The sequence below is a fragment of the Trachurus japonicus genome, chromosome 8, assembly GCF_045865225.1.
Source record: "Trachurus japonicus isolate A0001 chromosome 8, Traja_1.0".
NCBI classification, from domain to species: domain Eukaryota; kingdom Metazoa; phylum Chordata; class Actinopteri; order Carangiformes; family Carangidae; genus Trachurus; species Trachurus japonicus.
In genome coordinates, this window is record NC_140914.1 from 14,377,106 (window position 1) to 14,399,208 (window position 22,103).

General features: G+C 44.4%; 1 protein-coding gene across 8 annotated transcripts in view; it reads right to left on the reverse strand.

Moving 5' to 3' along the window:
- The window catches only part of sdk2a (sidekick cell adhesion molecule 2a), an 84,305-nt gene that overhangs the window by 2,143 nt on the left and 60,059 nt on the right, over window positions 1–22,103 (reverse strand). For 3 of the 8 annotated variants that reach the window (XM_085784098.1, XM_085784097.1, XM_085784105.1), the window contains exons 13-44: window positions 21,922–22,098; window positions 21,509–21,645; window positions 20,641–20,788; window positions 18,928–19,068; window positions 18,409–18,590; window positions 15,500–15,615; window positions 15,006–15,201; window positions 14,805–14,903; window positions 14,455–14,646; window positions 14,178–14,299; window positions 13,921–14,030; window positions 13,413–13,563; window positions 11,965–12,202; window positions 11,745–11,860; window positions 11,434–11,623; window positions 10,973–11,071; window positions 10,242–10,436; window positions 9,942–10,143; window positions 9,749–9,852; window positions 9,402–9,472; window positions 9,140–9,275; window positions 8,883–8,939; window positions 8,283–8,384; window positions 8,051–8,166; window positions 7,714–7,900; window positions 6,091–6,228; window positions 5,268–5,450; window positions 5,029–5,154; window positions 4,782–4,946; window positions 4,546–4,686; window positions 3,165–3,333; window positions 495–624 (exon numbers count right to left, since the gene is read on the reverse strand). In XM_085784098.1, coding sequence (XP_085640224.1) covers window positions 495–624; window positions 3,165–3,333; window positions 4,546–4,686; window positions 4,782–4,946; window positions 5,029–5,154; window positions 5,268–5,450; window positions 6,091–6,228; window positions 7,714–7,900; window positions 8,051–8,166; window positions 8,283–8,384; window positions 8,883–8,939; window positions 9,140–9,275; window positions 9,402–9,472; window positions 9,749–9,852; window positions 9,942–10,143; window positions 10,242–10,436; window positions 10,973–11,071; window positions 11,434–11,623; window positions 11,745–11,860; window positions 11,965–12,202; window positions 13,413–13,563; window positions 13,921–14,030; window positions 14,178–14,299; window positions 14,455–14,646; window positions 14,805–14,903; window positions 15,006–15,201; window positions 15,500–15,615; window positions 18,409–18,590; window positions 18,928–19,068; window positions 20,641–20,788; window positions 21,509–21,645; window positions 21,922–22,098 — 4,636 coding nt within the window. The remainder of the gene's footprint in view (window positions 1–494; window positions 625–3,164; window positions 3,334–4,545; window positions 4,687–4,781; window positions 4,947–5,028; window positions 5,155–5,267; window positions 5,451–6,090; window positions 6,229–7,713; window positions 7,901–8,050; window positions 8,167–8,282; window positions 8,385–8,882; window positions 8,940–9,139; window positions 9,276–9,401; window positions 9,473–9,748; window positions 9,853–9,941; window positions 10,144–10,241; window positions 10,437–10,972; window positions 11,072–11,433; window positions 11,624–11,744; window positions 11,861–11,964; window positions 12,203–13,412; window positions 13,564–13,920; window positions 14,031–14,177; window positions 14,300–14,454; window positions 14,647–14,804; window positions 14,904–15,005; window positions 15,202–15,499; window positions 15,616–18,408; window positions 18,591–18,927; window positions 19,069–20,640; window positions 20,789–21,508; window positions 21,646–21,921; window positions 22,099–22,103) is intronic. The other 5 variants (XM_085784104.1, XM_085784103.1, XM_085784100.1 and 2 more) reach the window with 3 other exon arrangements.

Consider the following 22,103-nt stretch of genomic DNA (forward strand, 5'->3'; position numbering starts at 1 on the left):
TGTGACGAGATGAAACCCAGCAGGCCAGATTAACATGACATTTCCTGTTTGAGGAAAATTAATTAGTTGTGAAGATATTCCAAGACAAATGAGACATGAGAAGAGGCCCCATACTTTTCTTCCCATGGGAGAAATCAACACTAAAACTCAGATCCAAAGATGTCAGCCATGACTGGCCCGTGCTTCAATAAGAGAATAAGTTATTGCAGAATGACTTGCTGACTATCATTAATTCATCATTAGAAATACTACTACATAATTAGTCAGCTATCAAATTTTTTTGTATCTAACAAAGAAGTAATTATGACAAGGAGAACAGAGGTTTCTCTCCCTGTGATAAAAGTAAAACAGAATGGAATATGAGTGTTTTTGAATCTTGAAAGCTTTCAATTATGAAAAGACATTGTCATTTGTCAAATTCAACCAGCTGCATTTTACTTTGAAATTCCAGTTCATTGCGGGGACGTGGGCTGCGAGACAGAGACTCTGCTTACCTGAGAGTCAGAGATCTCAGAGGGTTTCTCAGTCAGACTGCTGCTCTCTGCAGGGATCAGGTCATTGTACTTGGTGCTGACATCCTCGTCTGAGTAGTGCAGACTGCCAGGACTGGGCCTTGGTGGAGACCTGGACAGATGGAGAAAAGGAGACGGTGATGTATTTATCTGTGCGTGAGTGATTGAAAGCAAAAGATAGAGCCAGAGAGAGAGATAAACACACACACACAATGGTTATACAAGGGAAACGTTTCATTTGATCATCATCCTATCTCTCTTTGGGAATTTCTAGAGCTCCCTGTTTGCATTTGAGCAAACATTAAAAGCCCTGTCATCCCTGTGACTGACACCTTTCAGATGACTAATGAAAGCCGGCGAAGCAGCTCCAAAAAAAAAATGAAGAAGCCTCATCATCCCACAGGGGGGTTGGGTATTCAGCGTGGCGAACAAGCAGAGATTCATCGCAGGCTCGTTGATGAAAATGATAGCTTAGTTCAGACAAGCAGAGGACAGGGTTATTTATGCGTTCCTGAAAGCCACTAATACACAAAGCAGGGGAGAGATTAGATTTGGTTTTATTCTTTCGCTATTTCCTACACATCTTTGCCAAATGTCTGTTGGGAGCATCGGCAGATGAGAGGGGGGGGGGGTAGAGTTCTGCATGAGTTCAACTCGCTCAGACCGTCAAGAGATGCACAAACAGGATTCTGTATAAAAACATACGCGTATCTCCATGAAAGGATTCTGTGTGGTGATTAGAGCTGAATGAGTGTACAGATCGACTCAGTCATAGATTCAGACCTCCTGCCGAAAAGCTGTGGAACTAAGCACGGCCCTGAGCTCGGCAAAGTATTATAAAGTTCTTTTTATGAGTGCAGGTCAAGTAAATAGACCCCTAGCTTCTTTTGGCTCCAGTCATTAAGTCTGTAAAGTGAAGCAGAGAGAAAAAATCTGCAGGCAATTATTTCTTCTTCGTCTGCTGTAATGACTGCTGCTGTGTTCAAGGTCTGCTGAGATTGAATGGGATGGACTGAGGGCCGAAAAGTGGACCACTACCTTCACATCACTGAGCTACATCAGTCGACTCAGTATGCAACTCAGGCAAATGCAGCACTAAGAGAAGAGTTCGCTCAGTTGGATTCGGGGGGGAAAAAAAGAAAAAGAATTACATAAACTGGGAATGGCATGAAAGTAAATGTTTAAATGATCTGAAATGGAAAACGCTGTATGTGGGGGCAGAAAAGACAAGCATAAAACTCTGTGATGTCAAATGTAATACCAAACGCATAAAGCAGACAACCTTGACGACCTCTCAAGTAAAAATTAATATGTGCTGAGATATACGCAGGAGCTTAATCACTGGGAGTGCCAAGAACAGGAAGCTTAGAAGACACAACATGACAACGGCCATGAAAGGATTGACACAACAAAGAGGACATCTCCTTTTGGGTTAAAGGGGATGACATGAGGGGGTAGAGTGTGTGAGAAAAACACAACAACATCTACTTAGAATTCATACAAGGTTAAATCAGACATTAAAAAAAAAAAAAGGAAGGATGGGGCTATGTGAGTGCAGGGGAGCGGTGATGGAGCCTGCTACCTATACATACACACTCAATGTAGCCAGCGAGCTTTGAATTATTTAGAAGCGCCGTGTTTTTTTCTGTCTCTTTCTCTTCGCCTTATCTGTCTAATTCATCCCTCTCTCCCTCACCCTTTCAAATATCCCATAGGGAGTCCTCCCACTCTTCCTCCTTAGTCCACAGATCATTAGCAGAGAGTACGGAACCAGATTGGAGCCCTTCAAAGAGAGGGAGGATCTCAGGGCCCTTTGATCCTCTTCTCGGCCGCCTTGGTCAAGGAGAAAACAGCACAGATTCCCCTGCCCTTAATGCACCCCCTTCTAGCACATTCAGTCATAATGTGCACGCTAATGTTCCCCTTTATTTTCCACTGTGACAAGAAGCAGACTCTGAACCCCCATCCCCCAGTGCAACCACATGACCAGTCACCAAGTATGTGACCCGTGCCTCTACATTCCCTTCGCTCGGCATGCTGCAGTGTTTGTGAAATTCCTCTTATCTCATGTTTATGTAAATATTACCAAAGAGCTGGCTTGCCAAAGTCCTGCTGACGGATTGGAAGGACGCGCACTCAACGCCGACAGCGCTGTACTTTACATTGAGATAGCTCTCACTGCACCGCACTCGGGACAAACTCTGGGCTCAAGGCCAAAGGAAAATGGCCGGCTCTGACCCATAAGCACCCTTTGTCTAAGGCGGTGATGGACAGACAAAGAGCCCATGCAGACGCTCATGAATGCTAATTAGCTGGTATTGTGTTGTCCCCTTATATAAATTGTTGCCGTGCACAAACATGGAATATCAACGAGGGGAGCGGAAGGAGGCTCAGATCAGCAGCCGGGCTCCTTCAGGCTCGGTTTGGTCTCTCAAGAATGACAGACTATTGTTGAGGGAGGAACGGGGCCACACAATACTACATTATTAATTCCTCTCAGTATCATAAGTAACACCCTCAACTGGAAGAGGAAACTCAGTGCAAAACTGCATTGACAATATTTCTATGAAGTGGGATTTCTGCCTTTGGGAAATGAAGTGGAAATAGCCGATGACTGATGGCATCTTTTAGCCAGCAGTTCTTTTCACTGACCGTGTGTAGATGCCGTTCTTGCGGCAAAAGGAGTTCTTCACCGAGAGGCGTCTGTTGTTCAGCTCCAGGGCCGGGAAGCGTCCCTCGTCCAGGCGCACCATCTCCCCGTGGGTCAGAGGCAGCGCGGTGCAGTTGGAGTGGTTTCCTGGACAGGGGTATGAGGACGACACTGCGTGGGTCGTGGAATAGAATAAGCGATTTTGTGATCTTTGGTCAAATCTAGCATCACTTTCGGTCTCAAGCACAGTTGTTAGTTGAACATTACACAATAAAACTCCAGGTTACAACTTTTTTAACCCCTTAAAACCCACTGGTCTGTGGGTTGCATTGCTTCCAATGCATGCTGGGCCGGTGGGCCAGTGGGTTTTAAGGGGTTGACAGAAAAAAGAAAAAGTTGTTTACACAAATTTTTGTCATCATCAAAATAACTTTGTCTGTCGGACAAATACATCATCATCAGTTGGCCAGGCCTGATTGTCCAGTAAGACAAACGGTCACCAGTAGGACAGTCCAGTTTCATGGCTGGAAAAACTAAGAGGGGGCTGAGAGGGGCTAAGAATCTCTCTTTGTATCCCCTCACAAACACAGCCCTTGTCTGTACTAGTCTAGCCAGGCCCTGTTTACTGACCCTGCTAACCCTGGCATCATGCTAAACGCTGACTGAGCTAAAAAGTCACCAGTTGAGGGCTTGACCTGACCCTTTACTACCCCCCCCAAGTCTCCCTCCTCGTTCTGTTAACACTGTGTCTCCACTGCTAACCACCCTGAGCCTATGGGTGGCCAGACCAAGTGGAGAAACATTACCCTGGGTATTCTCACTGTGATTAGTTACCAACCAACCACAATGTATTAACAACCAGTCCCCTAATGTTGATTAACTTCCCCATGCCTTATGCTTTTGGGTTTGAAGACAGGAACCTTGATAAAGAGTTTCCAGCAGCGGTAATGTCACCAGGGATAATTCACAATCATGAAAATTGGCTTCTTGATATAGTGGTGCGAGAGCCACTAACGCTGTAGTTATATAATTACTCTCAGTCTGACTAATGACCTGAGCATTAAACCACTGCCAAGCCATTTATCCCACTATTGATCCACACCGCAGTTAAACATGAACAATAATGTTTATTCATTTGCCTGTTTCAGCTGGTCTCCTGTCGGCCGAACAATGTAAGGGAACATAGGGAATTTCTTTAATTGTGCAAACCCTCACGCTTCCTTTTTATAGAACAGGCTTTTCGGATGTGCATTCATTAAGACGCGATTCTCAGCAGAGCTGTCCGAGAGGAAGGACTAATTCCAATCGATAGCTTGAGTTGCAGAAACAGTTGGAGAAAGTGAAATGCAAGCGCTCGGTCTAGCAGCGAGTCGTGCTTCATACCTGAATCTGCTTTTTTGGTGTATTTTTTGCTCTGGCCTCGGATGATGAGGATGAAAACAAGGAGGAGGATAAAGATGAGGCCCACCAGAGCGATCACCACCAGGAACCACCACTCCTCATAGAAGGGAGAAACTTTCTGGGCTGAAAATACAACAAATTAGAGAAATCAATGCCTAAATAAAATATGTATGATTTCATTAACACAGCTGTGCATGAACTTGTCATGTTAAAAGTACCTGATATGGAAGGGGAGGGGGCGCTGGGCGACCCATAGCCATAGTCGTTGACTGCAATTACTCGGAAGTCATAGGTGACTCCCTCTCTGAGCATGTCCAGGTTAAGCGTGTAGGACGTCACCTCTTTAGGGATATCTTTGATGAGGATATCCCACAATCCTTCATCTGAGGACAATATGGGGAAAGAGGTGAGCATATCATGGAGGAGAGGCTTGTGCAAAGAGCTGTTTATGTGTGTGTGGCTCACCGGAGGGTCTGGCTTCAATGACATATCGTGTGATGGGTGCACGGCCTTGATCACCGCTCGTCCAGTGCAGCGTGAGGGCGGCGCCATAGCGAGATATAAAAGGTTCTCCGGGAGGGCCCGGGGCTCCTGGAAAGAGATAAAAAAAACGAAATGTTAGAAAAACTGGCATTCTGTCAGAGAGGCACTCAAAGGGATTAAATCAGTGACATGAAGATCAGAATAATAAAAAAAAGAAGCACCTTCTCCAGGCCCAGTGGTGATGTTGGCCTCGACCTCGGGGCCATAAGTCAGCGTTTTAGCGCGGATGCGGAAGTTGTAGGTGACGCCGTCGGCTAGGTCTTTGATCTTCATCCACAAGGGAGTGCTGCCCTTCACATCTACTGTCACTATCTTACTGACACCTGGAGTGCGAGGAGAGGAGTCTGTACAGGAAACACTAAGACTCTAGATGCTGCTTTCTACAAGCGACAGATAGCCAAGCTTTTGTTTGAACAGACACACACACACAGAGGCACGTCAACAACTTCACAATGACGAACAGTTAGAGACCAGACAAGAGACGCACACACATATTTACACAATCGACAGAGAGGGTGTATTATTCCAGCAGCCTCCTAGATGTCCAGACAGGAAGAGACACCAGGACAGAGCAGCTGATGTTCCCTGTGTTTGTTACTCTGTTCAGCTTTGCTCTGGGTCTATTAGTGGACGGCCGGGGGACCGCTGCAGCCTCGGCGCCGCATTCCACCTCTGCTCCCAATTACCTGACAATCTAGACCAGGCAACGACACTTAGCCAGCTATTAGCCATGTTTCTCTAAGTCAGAGAGGAAGCTGAGCAAAGTTTAACCAGAGCTTTCCAGCATATTTTATCAGCCGTGCCATATTTGCTACTGCGGGGCCAATACTCATCTGTAACAGATTAGAGCACGAGCTTAAGCAGCGTGGGTTAAAAAACGAACATAGTAACGGGGCTAGAGGTTGTAAATCACTGCCTGACAAAGCCAGCTGAGGAATGTCAAGACATGGCAGAGTTATTAGGCTCCAGGCAGGAGTTTCTCACCATCGACAGGAGTGCAGGGCTCGTAAACCAGGCGGTAGCCCTCGATGATGCCGTTGGCCTGCTTGGGCTCTCCCCAGGACACGTTGACAGAGGTGGTGGTCAGCTCGCTGAAGTGGATGAAGTTCGGAGCACTGGGCGCTTTGGGTGAAGAAAAGGGGTAAAGAGGTGATGACAGCTGGATCTCTTCACAGCGCTGAGGCAAAAACACTACACACACTGCACACTGAGCTGCTGGGTGTAGACCACCTTGGAGTACATACACACGCTCAAAATATTCATTCATTCTTTTCAAATCTGCTGAAATTCTGCAATATTTGTTTCTTCCCTTTCCTCCCTCTCGCTACAGTAATTTAGGACGTTTTCAATTTGTTAAATTGCTTCTGTTGCAGGTGCTCTCCCAATTATTTCCTTGAAATTCTTTAGACATTCGGATAAATTACACTGTCAACAAAAAAGAAGCATCCGAGCAGCACGTCAGAGTAGAAAACCAAAAGTGGCGCTCGCAGTTACAGCAGCAAAGGTGATTTGACACATTCATGGAAAGGTACATTATGTGGGATGACAGCAAACAGGAATAGTGTGAGATTAACGCTGAAAGAATTTTCATTGTTCGTTGTTCATTATCAGAGCGCGAACGATAAAGTGTTCGGTGCGTGTCAAAACTGTAAGCGTGGCGTGCGGCTCAGATCTGTGACTGTTTAACCAAATGAGTCACCAGAAAAGCAAACTCAAGGTAGACAGGCGAGTCGTGCAAAAAATCGTTCTGTGACCTTGAGCAAGAGCTGTGAGAATTCTGCCTGCTGACCCAGACCAGATCCAGCTAAGTGTCAGGATTTAGCCACAATTCTGCATAAAAAAATCACAAAAGCTTGTGCTGGCTCACTTCCCAGTACCCCGTGGTGCAGGGAGCCAAAATTCCTGCCTGTGTTTTTAAGTTCTCAGCACTTTGTACCCCTCGCCAATGTCATAGCCTTCAAGGGGGCGGAAAAAGACGAGAGAAATTCAAACTGTAAACCATTTTTCTGCTGAAACCGCAGAGGAGGGACTCTCACTCGCTGGTAAACACAGACGTCTTTGTGCAGCTGCAGCCAAAAAACTAATCTACATGTGTCCCCCGCACTCTGTATTCATTGCTCCTCCGCTGTCATTGGGCTTCCACCCTCGTGGCTGGTCCCCGAGGGGGTGGCGAGAGAACTCTGATCTCTCATGCTACATCTCACAGGACGGAGCTTTTTTAGTGAAAATGATCAGTTTTTTTTGGTGAATAGGAAGAGAGGGGTTGTATATTGTGTAGTGCACTGGTTTCTTAAACTTTGGGAGGCATCTTTTGTTCTGAAAGAAGGGTTTACCTTGAGAGACTTCTCCACAAGCAATTAAACAAAGCGGTTAGATAATGAGAAGCGGTATCATTGTGCAGATGATGGAAAAAGAGACAAGTACAGGAAAGGCAGGAAGCCAGACAGAAACACAGAGGCTCAGAGTGTGAGACGCTTCATGGTTCTGGCAGAAGAAGGTTTGAGCTGGAGGATCAGCGCCACTGAGCCACTGACTGGTCGTGTGAATGATAACTCTAAACTCTCTCTCTTTCTCTCTCTCTCCACATCTGGATCCAGTGTCACTCACCTGCTTGCTGAGTGCGCCCTCTAGTGGGCAGGGAACGTGGCCCATCCCCTGCAGCATTGAAGGCGGCCACGCTGATCATATAGGTGGTGTAGCCTGTCAGGTTCTTGAGCTTCGCGCCGAGCTCAGGCAGGAACAGAGTGCGCAGACGCTCTGTCTCGTTCTGGAGCTGAAACTCCCAGAAATAGATCTATAAACAGAATAACAGAGTTCAGGATGTAGAATTCATTCATTCAATTTTTGTTTTTTTTCCAATGAAAATATATTGAAAGAGAAAAAAAAGGTATGATGTAAGTTGAGTTGATTTGTGGCAACACATTAAAAGACACATAATTAATACCTTGTAACCCTGTATGTCTCCATTCTGAGCATCCAGAGGAGGAGGGTCCCATGTGACATCCAGCTGTGTGGCTGTTGACGACTGGACCACCACAGTTTGCGGAGGAGCTGTTGGGACTAAAATGGAGACAGTTTAAATTAACACTTTTTTTTTTTACATTTTCTATGTGACTTAATGTTCAGGATAAAGAAAAAAAAAAGATTAAAGGTAAGCTGTTAAAAAAGAAACATACCCGCCTCTCCGACAAAGACTTCCTGTGGTGCGCTGCTAGGACCCTCCCCCACAGCGTTGTACACGCTGAGACGGATCTCATAGCGTTTGTGTTTACTCAAATCTGCAAGGAGAGAACCCATAACAGCATTATAACATAACAGCTAAGATAAAAGAGCAGAAAAAGAATTTATCCCAGGGAGATACAAAGTCATAGTGATGCCTGTGGCAAGACAACATCCCAAATTGAACAGAAAAAAAAAAAAACAACAACAACAAAAAAGGATTGCAGGGGTGGAATTGTAAGGCAAACTGATGAAAAGATGAGGTTGTTGTGGGGACATGTGGAAGATTTGTCAGTGATTACAAAGAAAGGAAAACACGCTGAAATAATGACAGGGCAGCGTGGAGAGATTAAAGTCATGTGCACATCATAGGAATCAGACAGCAGGCCCTCAGCGGATACAGCTGAGTGGGAAGATGGTGCAATGCGCGCTCGCCTGTGAATTATTATACAAATGGCACATTTTGTTCAAGTGAACTAGATGCAGATGACAAATGCAAACAGACGGAGAGTGATGGAGGAGAGACATATATAAAAACGAAAACAAAAAAAACTTACTATCCAGTTCATATTGGGTGAGCGAAGATTCACTCAAGTTCCTGACGCTGTAAGGAGCTGGAGTTTGGAGAAAGGATGAGAAAACAAGGGTAGCAGGATCAGAAATGAGAGGCAATATTAGCAGACTGGCAGTATATGTTTTTATTTAGCTTAAGCCTCAATGGCAGCATCAAAGCAAAACTTGGACCTGAAAATAAACACAATTGCATCACTTTTTCCATATAACTCAAAGTGGGCTGATGAAAGAGGAAACTCACCAGTGAGATCAGCCCAGTTGGCAGAGGGACTGTTAACTGTGCGGACAGTGAAGCTGCGCAGTCGGTCGTAGTGTAACTCGCGGTACCTGACCCTGAACCCCAACAAGACTCCGTTGATGTGATCTTCAGCGGGAGGCTGCGAGGAGAAGAGGAGAGGAGTCAGCTTAACGCTCGGTATTTACAACACAGCCTGATGAATTCAGTCTTTTCATTCACAAAACACAGGGTGTGGGTTAGCTGCTTTAGTAATTCAACAGCGTACCTGCCAACGGACCAGCACAGAGGTGGTGGTGTGAGGTGTAACAGACAGAATTCTTGGGGCTTTGTCTGGGGCTGGAGAAAGATAAACAACAACGGAAAAAAAAAAAAATGGTGTTAACAAACCCCACACAGCTGTGGAGAGAGTAATATAACACTCAAACATTCTGGTAGGGAACAGCTTGAGAGTAAACACACACACACACACGTTAAATATTCACAGTGAAAATCCAAAGTCAGAATCTGGATGTAAAGGCATGTTCGCAACAACTGCAAACGTGTTCTGCTACAAATCAGCACGGAGGAACAGATCGTGATGGCGCGCCGCACGGGGACAATGTTTGGTCTTACCGTCCTGCAGCGTGGTGATGGCCTCGCTCTCCTGACTGTACTCGCTGTCCCCGATGTCATTGGTGGCTTTAATGCGGAACTGGTAAGACGTGAACGGCTTTAACCTTTGCAGAGAGACGAGCGAGTGTGTGAGCAGTCGATACTGAAGCCTGATGTTGTTGTTTCAGGGGATTAGAGTGGACTTCATATTTACCTATCCACTATGTAGGAGTTTGTCTCGTGGCTGACGGACGCAGAGTGGACGGTCCAGTTACTGTCCGGCAGCTCCCTGTACTGGACTGTGTAGTAACGGACCGGGGACAGGCCGTCGCTGCCCGGTTCCCATGACAACAGCACTCTGCGGGCCTGGACTTCCTCCTGAGGCACGACAGGACGGCTCGTGGGCTGGGGTCGAGCTGAAGGGCACACACACACACACACACACACAGTCACTCTCAGACTTAATATTTAGAGGTGGTTAATTTAAATAATACATTTAAGCTGCGGTATTTACCTCTCTTTTCAGTTGTGACCACCAAAGCCTCGGCGGCCTCTCCCCAACCTTTCCGTGTTTGAGCAGTGAGGCGGAATACATAAACCAGTTCTGGCTTCAGTCCAGTCGCTGTGTACTGTCGTGCGCTGGGGCTCAGCACGTCGACGGTGGCGGCGTTGCTATTTGAAGAGTTTCTTCTGTACGTAATCTGATAGGCTGGAGCAGACAAACTCATTTAACATGCATAAAAGTCTTGCAATAAAAAAAAAACACACAAAAAAAAACCAGCTGAAGCAAAGAGAAAACTCCAGCTGCACTTCAAAATCAAACAACACTACATGGAGACAGTTGAAGGGAATTTCATTTCTTGGAGCGGGAAGCAAAGCAACATATTTTGTTTAAATAAAAGCTTAAGACATCTCTGTTTGCCGCTGCCTTTTTATTACATTTAATTTGGGATATTCATATCTCACACTTCGCTTCACTTGGTGCTGCAATTTTTACTCCCCTGCTTAGTGCTTCTTACTCCATTTAGCTTATTTTTTATATTCCAGTTTATTTCACTCATTCTAAATCCTTTTTATGTGTCTTGTTTTTCTTTTACATCTTGCCCTAATGCTTTTTGTGTCATAGCTACAGCACTTTAAACCACCTGCGTGTTGAAAGGTGCCATACAAATTAACTTTCTTTGCCTTTTTTCTCATAATAATATCCAAGGTCAGAGATGAGAAGTCTGTACATTTATAACTCACCCAGGATAATGCCATTGGGTTGTGCAGGAGGTTGCCAGATGAGTCTGACTGAGTTGGTTCTGACCTCTGGAAAGAGGATGCCGACTGGAGGACCTGGAACTATCGCACATAAAATTATATAAATGATAATTTTTTTGTAGCATAAATCCACTGATAAACACAGCAGCAAATAAACACCTTCATCTGAAAATGCAGAGCCATTATTCAGTTATTATCAAAACAAGATGAAAAAACACCCCTGTCTATTATGTTCCATCATTCAAGGAGTAATAAGGCAGAACATTTCAATCAATTCTGCTGAAAAAATACTTAGAGCAGGAAATTTCGAGATACAAATTGATTAACAAGTTAAATTATCTCACAGTGGCATAGGCCTATATGTACATCTTTTTGTCTCGAGAAAAATACAATTTCAGTAATAACAACAAGATTGAATTGGTAGGTAAAATGGATCCGTTTACCATCATCCAGGGTCCTCTCCAGGATGAATGGCGAGCTGCTTCTTCCGTCTCCGATTCGAGTGAACGCCAGGACCTGGATCTCATACAGGACGTACTTGCCCAGACCACTCAGCTGGACGCTGTGGCTGGTGTTGCCCTCCACTGCCCAGAAGCTGGGAGCTTTGTCAGAGTCCTTCTCCTTATACACCACCTGAGAGACGTAGGGGATGTTACACACACAGTTAGGTGACTTTTAGGGAGTTTAATCTACAGAATGAATGTTTTCTGTGATGCTGATTCAACGCTCTCAGATGTATGAGCTGTGGAGTGACCTTATATCCCAAGATGAGTCCATTGCGGTCCGTCTCTGGGACTTCACCCCAACGCACCAGGATGCTGCTGGAGGTGGTGGCGAAGGCTGACACATTTGTGGGACCGCTGGAGGGCACTACAGAGGGAGGGAATCAATAACATTTAGAAGACTTCAGGTTTATCCACATATGTGCTTCGTACTGTAACTTAATGTCTGTAATACATAATTCATCTCCTCACCAGACTCCCTGGTCCTGCCGTGGACTGGCTGGCCCCAGGGTCCAGAGCCAATACCGTTGATGGCCTGAATTCTGACCTCATACTCCATCCACTCCTCCAGGTCTTCGATCGTAAACTCCCTCTCCAGCCGGTCCATGATGACATGGGAAAGAACTCCCCCTTTAGAGCCAGCTTTGGAGTACTGGACACGGTAGCCGACGAGATCTGGATTCCCATTGTACTCCCACTCTGGAAGAGGCTGTGAGAATATTTTTTTCTTTTAAATCCACCTTTTGAAAAGTAATTAAAAACACAATTGCTATGCAAGGCATGAAACAAGGCCTGTGTGGTTTTTAGTGCATTAATATTGAAATTAACTGTTGTGAAAAAGTGTTTTCTGAGGCTGTTTGCAACAGCTCATGAAGTCACTCAGCCGGTTCAGATAAAAACGACCTGTTTTTAATATTTTAACATGGACATGTGGACAGAACGGAGCATGATAAGTGAGCACACTCACATTAATATGCACTAGGCTATTTTCTATGAAAGAGCTTCTGTTCTTGAAAGTAACATGGCCTTGGTTCAGTCTAAGACGTCCGTGACCATGGCAATGAAACGGTCCACAAAATTATACTACACTTTAACACCCAGCTTTGGAAAAGGGGCACAATCATTGAGCTCAGTCATTAATTTTTAGAGGTGTATCACACAGCGGACACCCTCCGCTGTTAAATCCAGGTAACATATACCTTTTTTATAATCCTGCAGGAGCTGCAGGAGGATCTCGCTCAGGCACAGGCACGGTAATGATAACGGACAGATGCAGCAAAGAATTCATTGGCCAAATGCTGATGCTGAGAGCAGCGATAATGAAGGACAGAGTGCATGCACCTTTCCAAAATGTTATCAGTGCCATCACTTGTATCCATCATATAAGAGCCCTGAGAGCACGACATCAGATTAAAGCGAGATGGGAAATGTGACATTAGCTGTTAAAAAAAGTGCTCTAAATTCTAAATTGAGGTTTTGTGACAAAAGGGCTGCTCGTGAGATTTAAAAGCAATTTTAAATCAACTGACACCAGAAAGTCATCATTTAATGTCAAACTTTTTAATATAAGTTAAATAGATTTTTGTGATTTTTATGGGCAAAATGAAATCGCCTGAATCAAATTTCCACAAAGCTTATCTGATGAATGTTGCATCCAATTAATATCCAAGGGCATTCTGCCAATTCTGTCTTGTCCCAACATGATTTTCTACCATTCCAATGAGAAGGACAGAAAGGAGATAGCAATTTGAAATAGCTTATATGCATGCAAAGCCAAACCAAAACAGCGCACATTTCCAATAGTCTGAATAGGAACAACTCTGACATGCATATTTAAATCTAATAATAATGCAATAAAACCCAGCCAACTTCATAGACACTGAGTCAGACTCAATCTGCAAAGAGTCGTGAGAATTTACCACCCAACGGAGCCACAGGCTGGTCTCACTGGCTGTGCGCAGGGTGACATTGGCGGGGGCGATGTCTGGTGGGGCCTGCAGGGTCTGGATCTTCCTGGAGGGCTGACTGGGAGGACTGGTCCCCACGATGTTCACTTGACGCATCCGGAACCTGGAGCAAAGAAACCCAGTAGGTGGTGGATGAAACATCTAAAGGCAGGAGTTTAATCGTGGTAGTGATATGAAGAAGGGATTAGATTACTGTAGATTAGATTAGATGAAACTTTAATCATACCCAAAGGGAAACTAGGTCATTGCAGTAACAAAGAATAGGATCTATTCATGAGTAAAGAACTGAAGAAAACAATGTAACCAAATCAACATGTTCAGAAGAACAGTAAGATAAAGATAAAGGTGATAAGTGACAGATTTAGTCCAAAATTGGATTCTGCACTTTGTAGCATCCACATGAAGTGATATTAGGTTTATTATATCATATTAACATACGTTCAAACCGGTGGATGCTCACCTGTATAAAGTGTAAGGGTTTAGGTCCAGGACCTCCAGTGATCGAGCATCAGGCTCATTAGCAAGCTGATGAACCAACAGCCATTCTTCATTCTCTCCTATTATCCCAATCTGAGACACACGGAGAGAAATAGGGTGACATCAGCAGCCAAACAAATGAAACAAATATGCTAGTTAAACCCCTCTGTCAATATTAAAACATCAGACGACAAAAACAAGCTGTTGTAATCATGTTAAAATAAATATGTGGTGTCTAACCTGAGCCTCCACCTGCCAGCGGGAAATGGATGTCTTGCCATCGTAACCGGGTTTAAACTGCAGAGTGACAGAGCGAGCGCCGATGTTGGAGATGGCTAAATTGGTGGGAGGACCGGGCAACTCTGTGGAAGAGGATAGATTAAAGTGACATCCAAGGCATCACAGTTGTTAGAAATGGCTTTATATAAATTCCACAGCACACAGACAATTAAAAAAAAAACTGCTGTAGCTTATTCAGTGAAGGTTAAATAGTTCATGTTCTCATTTGACCACTGACCTGGTGGGACCCCAGAGGAGATAGTGGAAGCAGACAGCTGGCCCTGGCCTTTGGAAGTCATGGCTGCTACCTGGATGGTGTAAGTGGTGAGGGCAGTGAGCCCCGTCACCTTGTATTCCTGAGTCAGGTTGGGCAAATAATGGGTCACCCGGGTATTGGTCCTGTTGAACTCCTCCCAGGAGATGCGGTAGCCTGGAAAAAAGGAAAAGGAAAGGAAAAAAAGGAAAAAAATAAAGTTAAAATCCAAATAGTTCTATGTTTCTACAGCCGGTGAACATACCTTGGTGACAAAAAGATTGTGCAAATCAGAGATGACATGTTAACATTTCGCAGTTATCTTTAATGATCACCTGTGAGAAGGCCGTTTTTCTCTTGTGGCTCCTTCCAGCTGACTTTTAGTGAGGTGTCCAGGATGTCAGTGAAACTAAGATGTCCCACAGCACCAGGAGCTATAAAAGATAATAAAAAAAGAGGAAATAAATGAAGAGAACAACAGCCTGACACATAATTATCTGCAAATGCTATATAACACCCTGAATGGGGACACCTACTATCCTCATGGGTGCGTAGCCGCTGAGCCAGGCTGCGGGGCCCGTCTCCTGGGGTAGTGAAACACAGCACCGACGCGTAGTACTCCGTGAACCTTCTGAGGCCGGAGATGTACCCGACGTGAACGCTATCCTGGAAGTTGGGACGCACCGTAACCATGGCGACCTCGTTCGCGTGACTGGGCTCCCACGCCAACAGCTGGGAATGATGCAGCAGGGTGCAGGATTTAAATGGACACATTAAAGGCTCAGAATTTAATAAAGTGGAGATTCAAATTAAAATTGGTTACATAAAAGAAAAAAGGAAAGGAAAAAAAAAAAAAAACTCTGAACATTTGTTCAGTTTATGAGTCACATAGAAAATTCTGCTTTCTTTCATAATGTTACGACCACTACTTATAATGAGATTTTGATGGAAGAGTGCTCTTCTGCCTCTGACCACTAGAGTGCGCCAGTTGACAGAGAGGGGAGGGGAGGGGAGGGGAGGGGGGACTCACCTTATATCCCTGGTTGATTCCATTGATAAACTGAGGGCTCGGGGCACTCCAGGTAAAACGCACCGTGGTGGAGTTGACAGCCTCGGCTTGTACATTTCCTGGTGGCACAGTGGGCACTGATCCAGAGAGAGGAGAGAAGAGAGAGAGAGAAAAAATGAGAGAGATAGAGAGGGGGAGAAAGGAGGTGGAGGGAAGTGCAGACAGCAGAGGGGAGAGGGATTGGTTGGAGGTGTGAAGAGACACTAGTGATGAGATAGGGAAGGATGAGAAACAAAAAAAAAACTTGCAAGCAATTTCAGTCCAGCCTCGTTTAGAGTGTGAGAATCGGGCTGGAGCTTTTTTTTTTCTCTCTCTTTTCTTTTTTTTGGGGCTCATTTGGGGAGGTAAGAATACGCCAATCAAACCGGGTGTGAGAGCGGTTGCCTCAGGCGACTTCCAGGTGAACCCTGCAGCATTTTGTTTGAAGTGAGCATGCCATTCTGATGTAACAGCGGAAAACAGCCAGGGAGTCACACATTAATGAAGCTGATTGGGCAGAATTGGTCGCCATTTCCCCGTGCTATCCTGGATTCTGTCGGAAAATATTTAAATGCACATCATGATCTGCTCATGTGCCTTTAATGGAGTGAGTGATGGGAACATCCAATTAATGAGAGCTGAGCTAAACAACACAAGTGCCTTGTTCGCTGTCGTTATTCACCAGATGATGAAATTTTTATTTGTTTATTTTTTCGCAAAGGAAATGGAGATGCGGGGAAAAAAAAGGTGATGCTTGCCATACCTTCCAGGTTTTCAAAGTGCTGCTAATTAAAAACATTGCTCTTGCGTCTCCTTTACAAACGGTCTACATTTGTTTATTTGCAGATGCAGCACACTCTGATTTGGACCCACTGGAGAATTGATCGACTGATTGATCCGACATCATACAGGAAAACATGCTGAAGTCTCCAACAATACTGTACGCCAAATAGAATCCATTACTTTTCGAGCAATTTGAAGTGTTTTGTAATCATCCAGCCAAATGAAAGCGACAGAAATAGAAGCCACGTTTTTACACAAACACACACGCAGCCCTCCTCAGCGCTCGTAATATAAATGAACCAGAAGAGCCAATAAATCCGGAGGATATAGAGAGAAAAAAATCAGATAAAGCATATCAAGACAAATGACTTTTAAGAAACAAAAACTAATGTCAGCAACTTCTTCCTGGCTTTGCTGAAGTTCACATTTGCTGGATATTACTCTATTGGACAAAGAGAGTTGGTGTTTGTGTGAGTGATGTGGAGGACTAGACTAAAAGCTTAGGTCAGGTAGGAATAAGAAATGCTTCGTGCTCTATTTCCTGTAAAGTATTTTCGACTTGCTCACGACAAAAAGCCATATAAATAAATTAACTTCAAGGTAATAGGCTAATATACGACACTGGTAAAATCTAATGCAACCAAAATATCTGCTGATTCACCCTCTGTAATAACTGTATCTGAGCAGGGAGTAGAGCCGAATAGGAAGATGGAAACACTCCCAGTTTTCTTATGAGTGCTCTTGAGAATATTTAGTGAGTCTGGTGTAAAGGATCTCTGTTCATGGAGTGGATTTAACATGACAGGGATTCTGAGATATGTGAGTGTTAAGCCTTTCAGAGCTTTATATTCAAGTTAAAGGAATTTAAAATCAAACTGGAAGCCAGCGCAGCATATCTAAACCAGGGACGATATCCTCTTTCTTGTGTTTGTGAAAGTCTTGCAGCAGCATTTTTGAACTGTCATCTATGAATTTACTTTTTGGGGGGAACCAGTAAAGAGAGTATTATTTAATCTTCCTATAATAAAAACATGGATTAACCTTTCAACATGCTAACCTACAGTATTAGCTATAGCCAACTTTGGCTGTAGTTCTTGATGAAAAAAAAACAAAAAAAGTGAATTTGTTAATGTGTGGTTGAAAAAGTTGAGCCATACTGTAAAATTCTTCTGATTCACATCCTATATCTAAATGTACTTTGACAAGGCACGGAAAATAATCTTGGATCGATCTCGGTGTAATTTTTCAGTGACAAATGTGACTTTCATCCTCTGAAGAGTTTGAATAGAGGGAGTGAGGCCAAGAACATGAAGTGCTAGAATCGGTGAGCGTGATGGAAATACAGTGCGTAGCTGCGTGACACCAAGGCACCTTCACGATATGTGTTCTAATTATACTGCTCAGCATGTACAATGAGAAAAGGAATTGACTGAGGCAGCTTCCTTCAGCGCCGTATGTCACAAATGTTACGCACATCATCACCTGGTAATGTATGTGTGGAGCCAATTTAACCTATGCTGAGAGAGGACCACAGATGTCTCCAAGCTTTTTCTTTTTTCTTTTTTTTGTAAAGAGCTGCCTTCAGGAAAAACAAAAGTGAAAGTGATCAATCTAAATGTAAAAAAAAACCTAAGTAAGCGTTTGGAAAGAATAAAAAAAAAAAAAGAGTCTGATTAAGCTATTGGCTCATGTCTGCACACAATTTGTTCTGGAGTACTGCTGCACTTACTGGGAAATTAACCACATAAAACCTGACAAAAACAAATAAGCAGTACTGAGAGGCGAATAACACTTACATGACCGTGCCTTTTAAAAGCTGGGCTGTCGGAATCCGTGCTAATTGCCGAGCTGTGATTGAGACGGGAGCGAGAGGAAAAACTGCTGTTTTCTTAACTATGTGTGTGAATCACCTTTCTCAAGGTTAGAAAAGGATTAAAAACCAGCGCGCTGTGGAGAAAAACGGGCCTCTTCATTTGATCGTTAAAAAAATAGATGATTGGATTAACTCGCTCGCAAGTTTCATGCCGCAGGCTGACGATCAGCAAAGCTACCATTCATGAGGCTGCAAGTGGTGAATGAAATTTTTAAAGCCAAATAAAGTCGCTCACCTCCTTGCAGCGTCCACTCAGTGACCTTGTGGCTGTAGGTGCCCCTGCCCGCTCCGTTATAGGCAGCCACTTCGATCTCATAGTTGGTCCAGATGATGAGGTCCTCCAGGAGGAGACTGGTCTGGTCCGGGCTTGTGATGTTTTTCATCTGACAGTCCACTGGCAGCCCAGACAGACAGTACCTAACAGCAGACACAGAAATATAAATATATTAGAAGAACCCATATCCTCTGGACAGAAAAAATTGAGAAGGAGGAAGAGAAGCAGTGGAAGAGAAGCCATGCAGAACGATTATAAAATGGCTACAAAAAGAGAGGTGACAACAGATGAATAGAGAGGAAGGTATTTAATTGGCACCAATTATTCTATTGCGGCGGTGAGCAGGAGTGAAGCGAAATGGAGAGGAAGAAAAGGAGCTGACATAACAGTTATTATCACATCTGAATAGCGGTGGCCCAGACAGACACCTATCCCTGGGAGGAAATTAGGCAAGAAATTAGGCAGGCATGCTCCTCTCACCTGATGATGTAGCCCTGGAGTGGACCATTCTGGTGGCTCTCCGGGGGTGGCTGCCACTGGATCATGATGGACTGATTTGTGCGGCCACTAGCGATGACTGTCTGTGGGGGGGCGCTGGGAGGCTCTTCGGGGAGAGTTAGTCTGGTGCAGCGCGAAAAAGAGAGAAAAAGGAAGGAGAGGAGCGATGGAAGAGACAAAGCGTGAAGCTATGCATTAATTATCGTGAGTTTCGCATATTTCCATCCCATTTCATCATAGACATCAAATCATAATAAAGCCAGCTTTTTGTATCTTTTATTTTTTTCCCCCTCACAAAACCATAAAGAAAAGTTGGGGTAAACGTGGCTGTGTCTTTGTCCAAAACAGATTCTCTACGATACTGTCCGCAGAGGGACATCTCACTGTGGCACGAGGATCAAAGAGTCCTTGGTTAAAATGGAGCAGCGCGATGGAGAGACAGTGCGGGTGAAAGAAAGATATAAAAGAACAAGAAAGAAAGATCCAGGCAGACTTTTCCCTTAAGTCAATTTAAGATGACATCTTGATTTCTTCCCAGTGCACCGGAGCACTGCTCTGGAGGAGATAAAGCAGAGTGTTTAGGATCAAAGAGGTGTGCCGGAGAGATGCCTCAGAAAAGCCCTGCACTCTCACTGACGCTCAGTCACCCTCCCGTGGTGCACTCTTGTCTGGGCACATTCACACAGAATTCATCCCTGTGAATGAGTGTGCATGATGGGTAGTGATGGCTTGCTGCAGGTATGAAAGCGGCAAAAGAGCTGCATTGATGCGGTCAAGGTCGGAGAGTTGTGTGTACAGGTGAATTGTGATGAGCTAAGAACGCTTGGGTGTGAGTGTGTGTCTGTGAGTGAGTGGGGTGTATGACTGTGTGATTATGGCCGTTTCGTTTAACCAGTCAAGAGAATTCACTTGAGATTTGAGTCTGTGTGAACGTCTGCCTCTTTCAAGACTCTCATGAAGTACAGCAAAGACAGATGAAGCTGGGTCAGCGCACCCATCAAGTCTTCACAAAGCGCAATTTCAGCTCATTCACAGTTTCATCATAAAAAAGGCCCATCCTGAAGCCGGGCTCATCTCTCACTCTCTCCCGAGACCAAGAAAAAGTGGACTTAACAGGAAATAATCATGGGATTTTTCTATTGAACTTCCAAAAGGAGAAGGGAGGACCGGGGTTGGTCCAGAGCTATGCAACAACGCCACTCTCATGGCCAGTGTGCATGTTAAGATACAACAGCAACTGGAAATTGGAAAGACAGAACACAACTTTCACTACAACATTGGTACAATCTGCTAACGGAACATTCAAATTTGGAAAAACTTACATTTACCATGAAAGACAATATCACCCACTATAATAAAACCTGGTCACCATTCATACAATTTGTCCAGAGCTGATCCCTCAAAACACTACCTTTACTTGATCAATTCTCTGTTTTATTTCAAATATACCCAATATGCCTGCCCAACACCCCATCTTGTAATCCTACCCTCCAATCTCTGTCTTTGTTCTGTCTCGGTTTCATTGTTTGTTCTGTAATCGCCCTTTGTTCCATAGGGTTTTGTACATGTCTAACTGTCTGTGCAACTGTCTAATGTGTTTAAATGTTCACTAATAAAAAAGAAAAAAAAAGAAAAAAGATACAACAGCAAGCAGCCCTTTTTAGTATTCACTTAATGCACAGCAGCTGTACCCACCGGTCAGTCTCTTTGCTGAACTGACCCCTGCCCACATCGTTGACGGCGCACAGGCGGAACTGGTAGGAACGTGCTGGGATGAGGCCACCGACGGTGACCCCGGTCGACTCCGGTTCAATGTTGGCCAGCAGCACCGTCCAAGGGGCGTCTGAGATTGTGGAGACACACACATTAACACAGAGCTGTGAGCAATAGCCAGTGAACAGTAAATGACCTGATCAGAGCATTAACATTCTCCAGCAAAACCTTCTCGGCACTAGTCAAATTTGAATTCCATGTTATTCCCGACCATTATTGCACAACATTGTTTCATTTTCAGTAATAATATTGTGGCTGCTGATAGAAAAAACAACCCATTTATTTTGTATACTCCCTCCCCCGAAATATCAGATTTAAATTCAATTATCCAAAAAAACAGATCCCATCTGCATCCTTGGATTCATTTTCCTCGTAATGAGTGTGTCATCTACTCAGTTTGCTTGAGCCTCAGTGAAGAAATGGTTGAACGATTCGGTCTCCATGGGTGAAAGCATTCGCACTTCTTTGATTTTATCAAGAGAAAGGAAGATAAGAGATTTGGACATCAACGCAATTTGGCTCCCTCAATCTTTTTGTATGGAAGTGCACAGGTACAGTAAGGCAATCGAGTTTTCTCATTGTAGAGGGTAAGAGAGGACGCTACTGACAATTTTGGAACATAATGGAAATGTAATATAATAAGAGGCAGCAAATGAGTGCTTCCAGGTAGGAATATTAAAGTAACAATATTGCCTTTAAAATGAAGAAACAATAAGATGCTGTGGTTTTTTTTTTTGATGGTGGCGCTGGTTCTTAGGGTGAAGTTGAAGTTGAACACTGAATCACTCACTGTTTTCCGAGACTTCCAGGATGTAGCGGATGAGTGGGCTATTTCCATCAAAGGCCTGGGCCCATGTAAGGTTGATGGCCCTCTTCTCTGAGATGCTCAACACTGCTATTGGATTTTCTGGAGCATGGGGCAGTTGCCTGCAGGAGAGCATGTGTGTACGGGGGAAGGGGACAAAGTGATAAAGCCCAATAAAATCAGACAAGGGAGGTAGCAAATAACAGAATTAAACAGCCAAACTGAGAGGCTTGCATTGTAAATATTAGAGAGGGGGTTGAGGGATTGGAGAAGAGAGCAGTGATAAACCACAACAGTGGAGAAAACACCCATCCATCATGCCCTGCTCAGATATAAATGAGAGGAAAAAAACACGAGAGCAAGATAAGACAGAGGAGACATGATGCAAATACACAAACCTGACTCTGAGGTGGGCGCTGCGGGAGTCGTTGCCACCCACTGAGGTCACCCTGCAGGTATATGTTCCGATGTCGCCCGACCACGTCTGGGAGATGTGCAGGGTCCCGTCGAGATCCAGCCGCAGGCGGGGTGACGTGTTCACGTCAATCACCGAGCCGCTCTTCTCCCATACGTACCTGGA